General features: G+C 43.4%; 1 protein-coding gene across 2 annotated transcripts; it reads right to left on the reverse strand.

Annotated features, from left to right (window-relative positions):
• Positions 1–1,596: 1,596 nt before the first annotated feature.
• Positions 1,597–9,686, reverse strand: LOC310891347 (zinc finger CCCH domain-containing protein 11A-like). 2 transcript variants are annotated; one of them, XM_083853609.1, is made up of 9 exons: positions 9,159–9,686; positions 8,253–8,376; positions 6,935–7,054; positions 6,346–6,426; positions 5,819–5,929; positions 5,018–5,080; positions 4,664–4,759; positions 4,388–4,453; positions 1,597–3,874 (listed from the first exon to the last, which is right to left on the reverse strand). In XM_083853609.1, the coding sequence occupies exons 1-9, from the start codon at positions 9,168–9,170 to the stop codon at positions 3,471–3,473; spliced, it is 1,077 nt and encodes a 358-aa protein (XP_083709735.1). In that variant the 5' UTR covers positions 9,171–9,686; the 3' UTR covers positions 1,597–3,470. The 2 variants fall into 2 exon arrangements, with proteins under 2 accessions (XP_083709735.1, XP_083709734.1); XM_083853608.1 differs by lacking the exon at positions 9,159–9,686 and having other exon boundaries at positions 8,253–9,007.
• Positions 9,687–11,251: the final 1,565 nt, after the last annotated feature.

Consider the following 11,251-nt stretch of genomic DNA (forward strand, 5'->3'; position numbering starts at 1 on the left):
GGGGTAGCGTAGCCGTATCGCAGAGCTGCTGCTTTTCACACCATTTTATCATCCCTGATAATTGAAAGTAAGGCCGGGTGGGCTGACCCCACCACCACCACTCCTGGCAGCATGTTTGGTCCACAACGCTAGAATAATTATTCTGCTCCCTCCCGCCCCTACAGCTTCATCATCTGAAAAGATTACAGTCAAAACAATGGCATACACAAATAAAAGTCAAGAGTTGACATAGTAACTCCGGGATTTGGGTATCAACTGTCCGAGAAATCAGAACACCCAGGCTTCACAATGTGCCCAACATCGAGCTGTGCCAAGGCGGGGGGGGAAGGAAGAAGCTTTCCGTTTAAGCCTTCAGAGCATCGCTCCATCACTACGTCAATTCACAGCCACCGCAGCGTGCCGATGGACATCTTTCTGTGCCAAAAGAAACAAGTGCTTTGTCCTCTTGATATCAAAGGTAGCCACCTATAGTTACGGAACCATGCACAAGACCTTAACTCTGACCAGCAGGGAAACTTAGGACAACTGAGTGCAGATCCTGCCAATTTCTACCAGTTCCAACTGTGCTTTAAGTCTCATTGCAAAGCCTCAGTTCGAAAAAGGATCACCTCGGGGTATCCAACAAGAAGAAGAGTTGTATTTTTTTTTTTTTTTTTTTTTTTAATATACCATAGGACTATGCAGTTCAATCATCAATCATCTTGGAAAGCTCAAGGAGGAGGTCATCCTCATCCTTCCCTGGGTCCAAGTCGAGCTCGGCTTCCAGTATGCCGTCTGAGAGTTCCCAAAGTAGCGTCTCTAAATCCTCGTCTACAGATACGGGCGCGTTGCCTGTGGAACTCAGCCGGCGTGTCCTTGCTTCTTCTAGCTGGGAAGAAGCTGAAGTCGAGCTTGAGAACTCCATTGGCTCCACAGATTCTGCCTGGCTTCCAAGATGTGCTTCAGGTCTTGGCAGAGCAAGGAAGAGAACAATCAGTATATGCCATTTCTTAACGGGAAATCCCTTTTCTGCAAACCGGCTCTTAAAACCGTAGCCAACCCCTCCTGCACTTCAATCTTACCCAGGGATTGTTATTCAATTAACCCAGGGCTACATTTAGAGCCCAATATATTAGCAGGTACATTTTTCAGTTTGGGGGTTTCTCTGTGAAGCCAGAGCACCTGGAGTCTAGCAAAGATGGTTCAATTGTTGTAGCAAGAGGCACTTTGCCACCTTGCTTAATTTTCCTGTAAAAATGGTAAGAAGTCTCCATCTGCAAATATCTGTTTGCTAAGTTAGTCATTTTTCCCACGGCACACTCAGCAGAGTTTGCTCCCCACTACAGGAAGCTGATCTGCAGCCATCACTTCCCTCTGCTCTCCCTGCACTCTTGTCACCTTGTATGTTTGTTCGGGTGGCATTCTTGAGGACCAAAAGGCAGAGGACACTACTCATCATTTATCACCTCACGAGGAAGTAGGAGAACTTCACCTCATCCTCATTTAGGTATTCAGACAGAGCAAGAAGTCACTGGAAAGCTGTACCGACTTGCAGCATTTAAAGAAAGTAAGTCTAATTAAGCATTCCTGCTAGCTGCTAGAAAGTCATTTCACGTGACTTATTCCTCTGATGGATTTGGGCTTTAATTATCTCAGAACCCTCCTTTTTTCCCCACGTGTGACAGAACTTATGTTTCACTGGGGATATACACCGATTGAGAAAAAGAACAAGTTGTGGTCATCACCTGTTTTGGGGATTTTCTTCAAGTCTGGTGGCTGGGACGTGCTCCAGCGTGGCTGGAACAGCCTAGAAAGCAGCAAAACAGTATTTAGGACTCATGGGTAAAAGATTCCTTACTAGCTTTTTCCTCCATGCTGCTTCTCCTCTGGCATTGCGGAGCCTTAGCCAAAATACAAAACCAAGGTGCTCCTGAAGAAAGTTAATATTCACGTGGAGGTTACTAATGATCTTGTGTCTTTTAAGAACACAGCATTAATGGACAAAATCCTCCACACCAGAGAAATCACAGAATCACAGAGGACTAAGTAAATAGTGCCATTAATCTAATAAATATGGAAGGGTACTACAAGAATTCTGTAGGCAGCTACTGGATTTAAAAGGAAACAGAAAGCCTGTAGAACTTTTGAGTTTTCCATCTTTTCTCCTAGAGGAGGGTGTAAATTTTACAAGGGATCCATTTCTGCATTAGCCCCTGTCCTTACCATAGCTGCTTTTTTGGCTGGAGGTCCCATTGTGTCAGCGTCAGAGGCAGTCCGTGGCTTCACAGCTGCTACAGCAGAGGGAAAACTGCCAGGTGCCTTACGTTTCAGTGCCTTCTTCTTGGGGGAAGCGACTTTCCCATCCCAAGGCTTCGCAAACATGTTAAAGTTGGCTAGAGTAAAAGGAAGAGAGAACTGATACAGTCTTGCTCTGCCTCATGAAAAATCCACGTTCTCTTCCTCATTTCCACGGCCCGTCTACACAGTTAACTGTATTTGGCCAGCAGAAGTACACTGCCATTGCCTGGATTCTCAGCAATACCTTCCACATAGTAAACTCCGTCTACCAACAATCCATACAAAGGAACAAAGGAACTGAATAGCTACAGTAAATCATAATCCAGGACGAGGGAAACTCAGACACAGAGCGATCCCAAGTGCAAGCAATACTCTAAGACGTTGTATGAAGTCTAGTAAGATTCACAAATGTTGACAGCTTTTGTATTTAAAGTCTTGCTCCCTCTAGGAAAGGAAAAGCAGCAGGTATAGTAAGACAAGAGAGTGTATGCAACTGTTGTACCAGCTTCCTCTCCCCTGCAGTGATGTCCCACAAAATCTATTAAGTTGTTCTACAAAATCCAAATTTGTAGAGTCATATTCTAGTCTCCCATTCCTGACCTAACATCTGGCTGGCAGGAGAAGAAACGAAAGAAGGCTGGGTACTTGTTTTCTTTGTGTGTTTATTTCCTCGTGTCCCATGAGACAGAGAGAAAGGCTACAATGTGCAGTGCATGCAGCCTTTAAGCCCTCCTTATCTCCCTCACACAATCTCATTTTACAAAGTTGATATAATCTTAACAACGAGGCCTTTGATCCTCTGTCATTTTTGACAGAAACTGGCCCCCCACATTAAGACGCTGATGCATGCTTTACAAACACATACACGTGTCAAGTTAAGCAACACATGCCAAAGAGGAAGGTGAACTTGAACTCAACGCAGGGAGGACTTCATACCGTAAACAGATGGCAGAAAAAAACAGAATACCAAAATTAGACTAAAAAGCCCCTCAATGTGTTAATTTTCTAGTGGGAAATACAGAATACCATCACGTAATTAACGAAAACAGACATGGTTGCATGTTCTGGCCCTTCTTTGCCTTTGAACTTTGTAGCCTTAAACTCTTTTATCCTCTGCATTGAAGGAAAAAGCAAAGCAGATCCTGAGCAAACGGAACTTGCTCAATATGGGAAGCACCTCACCGGGGCAGGTATTAAAGCATCTTATTACCTGATAGCTTTGTGTTCCATAACGATTTCTGCCCGGCTGGGGCAGGTCCAGGTTGTGCTGGGGGAGCTGGCACATTTCCTCCACTCTGCTGCATCCGCAGAGCTTTCTCGCGCTTTATTTCTTCCAGGGTTTTAACACGCACTTCTCCTTCTGGCTTGGCTTTACCTGCCGGCTCCTTCGACTGCACTTTGCTGGGCCCGGAAAGAGTGAGCACGCTCTGCTTCTTGGGCTCACCCTCAATTTTTGCCCCTGCGCTGGGATCTTTGGTTTTACCATGCCATTCAGCCTGGGCTTTGGCTTGACATTCTCGTCTCTGAAGAGCTCTCTCACGACGGATTTCCTCCAGTGTTTTCACATGGATCTCTCCCTTTGGCTTAGCAGCCTTCCCTGTCATCATCAAGAAATGAGAAGCACCAACATTTAAAGAGAGTCCAACAATAGTTTAAGTCTCCAAAATTTGTCACAGTACTAAGGAAAACTAAGCCTGAGCGTTCCCAATAACGCATCTTAGGACAATAGCCTAACATTCTCCTCCTCCTCTGAGCCACTTGTTGTATTTTGAAGACCAGCCCTATCCAGAGAGAGTTGCTACACAGAAATGCTAGTTTACTTGATTACTTTTTCAGACTGCATTTCAAATTCCTGCTCCCGGCAGTGGCTCTATTCTAATTGTATATGATGGTTCACAGAAGCAGCTTAAAACCTTGACAAGGCACAAGCGGAAAATAAACACACACCTAGAGGCAGATTTCTGATAGTGGCTGTCAGAAGAGCTTCAGCACTCAAGCAAGAGGAATCAGTTCTTTGTTTTCATTTGAATTCCTTTTTAGGGCTGTATGAAAACGGTCTAAGTTCACGGAAAGGAAGAAGGAGAAAGTATATTTAATAGCCAGTTGTTACCTTTCGCAGCACTAGTCCGTTGAGAAGGTAATCCTAGCCTCTCCTTCACAGACTTGGGAACTTGAACTGCAAAACAGAAAAAGACCAAATTAGGGAGGCTGCATAAACGTCAACTTTGTGTTCACATTCGAAAACAAGGCAGGAAAGGTAACTTTGAATCCCGGTGATTAAGACCTCAGCCAACATGCAAAAAGAAACATCGCAGGAAAAGGACAAACAGAAAGCCTAAATACAAAACCCGTGAATCACATCCAGATGCCTGTTTAGTAGCTGTACCTCTCTTTGGTGCTTTGTCAGCATTTCCCGGAACCTCCACCTTCTTCCCCAGCCTTTCAGCAAGGCTGCGCTTCACCGGAAGGGCGCTTACATCAGCTTCAGACAGAGAAAACAAGGAATATTTTAAGAACATTTCTTTGCAGGAAGATTTGAGAACAGTCAACCACAAGCTTCTATTTTTCAAGCATATTTTCATAAAATTGCCTTTCAGCTGCTAAATGGTTTTTTTGCCATTTCTGCAGTCAACACAGATCTCCACTGCAATGCATTTTCCTCTCATACGTCAAAAATACTCTTCAATGCAGTCATATAGAGAAGGCGGCACCTAAATAACAGCTCATAAAAAGTTCTTACCCACGGAGGCTTTCCGTTTTCCTTGTTTCTCAGCAAGATCTAGTCGAACCACAGGTTCCTCCCCTAAAACAAAAGTAAAATTTTTCTATTTCATAGAAACCAGTAGCCAATAGAAATAGTATACTGTTAGCCCATGTCCAAAAAAAAACCAGCAAGGCACTGTTTTGACAGCTAAACCACACAAACTCACATTTCAACTATAATTAACTTAGAAAAAGTATCCATAGTCTCAGTGTTTGCCTCAAATTCCAGCTGAATGTAGTCGAGAATGAATCTGAGTCTGCTTGACAGCTATACTTTGTGCAGAACAGAGCTGCATCAGCAAGCAGAATATTATTAGGTACAAATGCTGAGAAATATTCCTTTCTAAGGTGAATGTCTATGAGTAGAAGTACTTCTTCACTTCTTTCCCTTTCAAAGGAATTTGCACAACTCTAAACAATATAATTTATACACAGACTCCTATCGCACTACTGTCCACACGTGCCACTGTCAGCCTCTTTAAAGCTTCAGAAATTGCTTCTTACATAGCACTGTCCTCTAGAGCTCTTTCTTCTCGTTACTCTCCTGTTTTTCAGTTATCCCCCTATTTGCATACTGACACATTTTTTTCTTTCTCCTGCTACTGCACTTAACCTGAGCACCAAAGCTTTCCAGTACAACCAGGGACTTTCAGCATAAAAGCATGTTTTGAACAGAAGGCGGCAGCACCAGGAGGCTAACAGGGGTGAATTGCCTTCCTTCTTGCTTAACCTTCCAGTTTAGGAGTAATGAAATCAAAACAAAAGCATGAATTATTACCTTCCTCTGTAGACAGTGTCACAGTTCTCACCACTGTCCGGACATTTTCCTTTTCCGGAGCAGGAAAAATCATAGAATCGACGGGAGGAAGAGAAGATCTTGAAGGACCTTCTGCTCAGAGCAAGCAAAACATAAGGAAGTTTACCAAACAGAAAAAACTATCACGAAGAGCAAAAAACTTTAATTATTCATTACTGTCAAACATACAGTGACCAGAGCATGCAAATAAGAGAGGTGACTAATTTGCCTCTGGTTGCCCTTGGAATTCCCATCTAGAATACCAGCTGGCTGAGAATCAGGTTGCTCGATGCCCCCAGCTAAACATGGAAGTCTATCCCTCAAGCAGCTCCCAGCCACCATCACCTGCCATTCTGAAGCCAATCAAATTTCACTTCTTTGGCAAAATAGTTGGATTCACCAAAGCATAGCCAGCTACCCGGTATTACTGGAAGAGTTTTTTTTTGAAAGAAAAATCATCACACAGGATGAAGGTGAACCGGGTAAGGAAGCAGGGAATATTAACTCACCACCGTGTCTCTTAGTTTTTTCCTTCATTTTCTGCAATTTGATTTCTTCAAGTGTTTTTATTCCAAAATTCAGACCGTCCTCTGAAAACAGAAAACAGTTAATGAGACTAAGGCTTAGAGGCACTCACTGAGGACCACAGATCCTCAGGCTTCTTAGTGCTCAGGAACTTTCAGAAGTATTTAGAATAAAGCCTGTCAACACTCCTCACAAGTGAAACAACCATAGAATCAATGGCATTTTGCCCCTCCTTTCACCCTTCAGGGTAAAAACTGTAGTTTTAATTTTAATCCATTTACGTGATATTAGATCCCTCTATCGTTAGATATGGCTTTCAACAGTGGTTGCCAGGCTGCACGTGCAGCCATTTAAACTCCATGCTGTGACCCTGTTTTGTTCTCCAAAAGGAAAGAAAAGGAGTTCAACTTTCTGACCCAATGGGCACATGATGGTATCAGGGAGAAATGAGATCATGGAAATAACCGAGTCCATTCAGCACCCCTACATTCTGTTGTGTTTTTACGCCACATTGCTTTTGAGTTAATTGTCAAGTTCTCCTTCCGATTTATCCTACTACAGGTGCTGGAATACCTTGTTTAGCAGTAGTAGCACTGGCTTTCCGAGTGGAAATCATCCGTAATCCATTTTGGCCTTCCTCAGCTGGTTGCTGGACGGGAGTTTTAGTTTCTTCTCCTTCCGCAGAAAGCTGGTCTGAAGGGGAAAAATCTATTCAGTTATGCATAGGCCAGATTGTTCGTGATTATGTAGCTCATGCAATGACACTTCAGTCCATGGTTCCTATAAAAAAGTTGTTTTTTTTTTTTTTTTTTAATACAGCTACACTGACCTGATGAACTCGTAAGTAGACTACCCTAGGACAAAACATCTAGGACTCTAGATTCTCTCTGCAGCTTTAACTACTACACAACATATTACTCTTCAGACAAAAAAAAAGGAATTTCCTTCCTAGTTTCACATAGAGCTTTACACAACAGACCAGCTAAAGCCAAGAGTGGTTCTAAGCTTTCCTCCAACATTTCAGGTTCTGTCCACTGACTGCCAGACAAAGCCACCAGTGACCTGAGCGGACTGCCTGCCCTATCGCTAGTCATCTGTGATTTATACATTCATTTACAGCACAAATTCCTTCCAAGAACCAAAGACTTACACAATCATTTACAGCACAAATTCCTTCCAAGAACCAAAGACTTACACAATCATTTACAGCACAAATTCCTTCCAAGAACCAAACCATGCTCACCATCATCATCTTCATCATCATCTGCAGCATTGATTACAACTGGAGGGTGTGTAGGGCTTGGGACATTTTCCGAGTTTTCCACTTTCATCACCCGCCTTAGCTATGGAGAGGGATTGGACTGGACAGAAAGTTTGTTTTGCTGCAGTGACATCTGAGCCACTTTCAAATCATCGTCCGCGGACTCAGGCGGACTTGGCAGTGTAGCTAGAGGAAGAGGAGGATCATCAGTAATATGGCAGTTTAAAACTTTGACCACAATGCACGAAGATGGTAGCTAAGGCAGATAACCTGCACAGGCAATGAATGCAGCATCTCCTTTTGCCCATCCCGCCACTGTTTACACCGTGAACAATGACTTGCCTTCAAACAACAACACATCTCCCTACCACCCAGCAGAAGACGAAACAACAGAAAGCAAACTGCAAGGCAAATATCACACAAAGCAGAGAGAAGCTGAGCATGAAAGCAGAAAACAAATACCAGCAGTACAGCAGCAGTACACTCGGTTTAGCTGACCACCTAGGACTGCAGACCTTTTCCTGCACTCACAAATGAACGGTTACCTGATGTCTCCTACACTATTGGCACCCACTAAGTAATATGCAAAATTAATTCTTCAATACTTAAAGAAAAAGGACCTAAACTCACTCTTGCTTGGTGGTAAGAAGACGCCATCGATGTAACGTCCCTTTGCGTGATGAAAAGCACAGTTGGCTTTCTGACAGCCCACTGGCTGCTTCTCCCAGTAGCAGGGAATCTCAGCGCGCTTTTTCTGAAGACAGAAAGAAAGACAAGCTCGTGATAACATGCACCTAAGGTTTGCAAAGAGATGCACAGTTCCAGGTCACGACAGCGATAGGGCTGTCACAATACAGTGCTGAAACATCATTCCAAAGGTCAGTTTATCACGGAAGTATAGTATTTCCGGGCATATTCACAAAGTTTGCAGAAGCTGTAACCACTATGCACGTTTAGCCTTGTCATCATTCAGTTTGAGAAGACAGGCACTCTCAGACATCAGTTTAGGGTGGGTTAAACTAATACACCTAGGATTATACTAGGATTATTCAGAGGGAAAAAGAACATCTTAAATTGCCTACGTTAACTCTATCCAGAACTACTTCTCGGAGACTTCGTTCTTCTGCACCTTTAACTTTCCCCACTGCTTCCTAGCCCAGGCAGCTAGAACAGCATTATCTGAAGGACTCCGGGACACAAGAGACCTGATAGATCATTATCAAGCCTGCTCTCAGGAGGCTAGTACAGCCTGTTTATTACCCCCCTGCTCCAGCAGCTTTTAGCAGTCTAGTTAGCGGTTATTCTGCATCTGTTGAGAAAATACTGTCGGCGTCTAATAAAAGAAAATCTTGCTAAGACATACCTAAGGCATTGATTTTATTTCCCTCTCCTTCCTCCCACCCCCTCCCCTGCTAACAGAAACCAGTGTAATTCCAAAGCAAAGGACTCTGTCCTGCAAAAGCACAATCAGCACACCTACAGCACTGAAAAATGCTTTTGTTGATTTATTTTGAGAACACATCTTTAGGCACTCACATCGATTTCCATGTGTCTGAATCGGCAGACATTCCTGAAACAACGACCCTCCTGCCACAGCGTGCAGACTGTCTCGTTCCCCAGAGCAGCTTCACAGTGGCGGAAGGAACAGTTGTCTCCCTGTAACCAAAAGGAAACCAACAAGGAAAATATAGTACAGCCTCAAAAACGTCCATGCTACTGCCTCAGGTTGCCACGATTGAATTCAGAATCTATCTGGTTATCACGTTAACCAAAGACCAGTGTGCCTCCTCCTCCTACTCTACCCCTTCCTGAAAAAAATGAAAAAAAAAAAAAAAAAACAACAAAAAAACAAAGCAAAGCAAAGCAAAAGAAACCCAGCCATACCTTGGTACAGGTAGAATAGAAATAGAAGTAGCAATCGTCTCCTTGTTTAGACATGCCGACAAGTTCTGATAACAAGCTCGGGTTCTCTCCACAGGGACTTCCTCTGCTCTTGGAGAGAGCTGTCTTCACCCTTGCTTGGGCTGAAAGTCTTCCACTGGCTTGTGATCAGTGAAATCTTCTTTTTAAAAGTAACCCTAAAGAAAGTACCAACAAGTGAAAAATAATGAGTAACAAGCATTTTTCCAGCTTTCTTCTGTTCATCAAATTAGTCTCTTGAGGAGAGCAATGCCTTGAAATCAGCTGTTACGGGAACTAACACAATATTAAACTAAAGTTCTGTAAAGCTGCCAGGAGCTTTGTCAGCAAGTGTTCTCTTCCACGTCCTCAATAATATGCCTTGGAGCACATCCGGAAGCCTGAAAATGGAGTCACTTCTTCAAAAACCACCTGATCATACATGCAAGGCAATGATCAACTATGGCTACGAGTAACTTCTACAGAACGCAGTATGACGCATTAAATAGCACGTTCCAGTCACTGTGGGTCTTCGAGTTCACCTACCTGGACAACCTCAGCAAAGTTATCGATCTTCAAAGACTTCCAGTTAACTTCTCCTGGAGGCCGAACCAACACTGAATCCGTGAATTAATGATAAAGGGGTAGGAAGAATTTGCCTCCTCACTTTGCCAAGGGAGCCTCTCATCCACAATTCAAACATAGGATGTGCTTTTAAACAGCTTATAACTAATGGAGGAAGCAAGTCCATCTGAACACTCTCTCAGACTGGAGACAGCCAGGGTTAGTTAGCTCTTCAAAAAATAAAAACCAAAAAAAAAAAAACACAAAACAAAACAAAAACAAAAAAACCCAGTGCATTTAGAGATGAACTCGTGATTCAAAGTGGCTGCAAAAATGAGGCTCCATCTTCCACAGCCAGAAAATTTGACTTTTTTTTTTTTTTTTTAATTCAAAATTCAGTATGTTCCAATCTCTGGTCTTCAAGATTTCTTCACCTATTAAGAAAACACTAAAACCTTTCCCCGTCTTTATTACCTGTACAGCAAAAAACACACCAGTGCACAGAAATACACAAATGTGCATACGCATACACACATATGTGTTTAGACACACACACGAGGAGTGAGTGATAGAAAGTTAGCGAGAGCGACAGTGGAAATCAGAAGTTTTGCCTTTTTGACACAGAGAGCGCGTAAAAACTCTCTCATTTTGAGGGAACTAGAAAAAAATGGAGGATCTACCAAATATTTTGATGAGTATGCCTTCGAGGCCAATGCTTTATACCATGAGTGATCTGGGGGCCAGCACACAAATATGCATACGTATGTATCACACAGTATCACGGATTTCTAGGTTGGAAGAGACCTCAAGATCATCGAGTCCAACCTCCGACCTAACACTAAGTACTCCACTAAACCATATCGCTAAGCTCTACATCTAAACGTCTTTTAAAGACCTCCAGGGATGGTGACTCCACCACCTCCCTGGGCAGCCCGTTCCAATGCTTAATAACCCTTTCGGTAAAGAAGTACTTCCTAACATCCAACCTAAAACTCCCCTGTCGCAACTTTTGCCCATTCCCCCTCGTCCTGTCACCAGGCACGTAGGAGAACAGACCAACCCCCACCTCTTTACAGCCTCCTTTAAGGTAACTGTAGAGAGCGATGAGGTCGCCCCTGAGCCTCCTCTTCTCCAGGCTGAACAAGCCCAGCTCCCTCAGCCGCTCC

Source organism: Anser anser, assembly GCF_964211835.1.
Source record: "Anser anser genome assembly, contig: HAP1_SCAFFOLD_134, whole genome shotgun sequence".
In the NCBI taxonomy this organism is placed as follows: domain Eukaryota; kingdom Metazoa; phylum Chordata; class Aves; order Anseriformes; family Anatidae; genus Anser; species Anser anser.

What these genes read in the sequence shown, in the direction of transcription:
- LOC310891347 (XM_083853608.1), bottom strand. Translation starts at nt 8,412, where the DNA reads ATGTTATCACGAGCTTGTCTTTCTTTCTGTCTTCAGAAAAAGCGCGCT. An exon ending in TGCTACTACTGCTAAACAAG is followed by an intron (nt 6,427 to 6,934) that starts GTATTCCAGCAC and finishes TTCTGTTTTCAG; the next exon opens with AGGACGGTCTGAATTTTGGA. An exon ending in ACGGACTAGTGCTGCGAAAG is followed by an intron (nt 3,875 to 4,387) that starts GTAACAACTGGC and finishes TGATGATGACAG; the next exon opens with GGAAGGCTGCTAAGCCAAAG.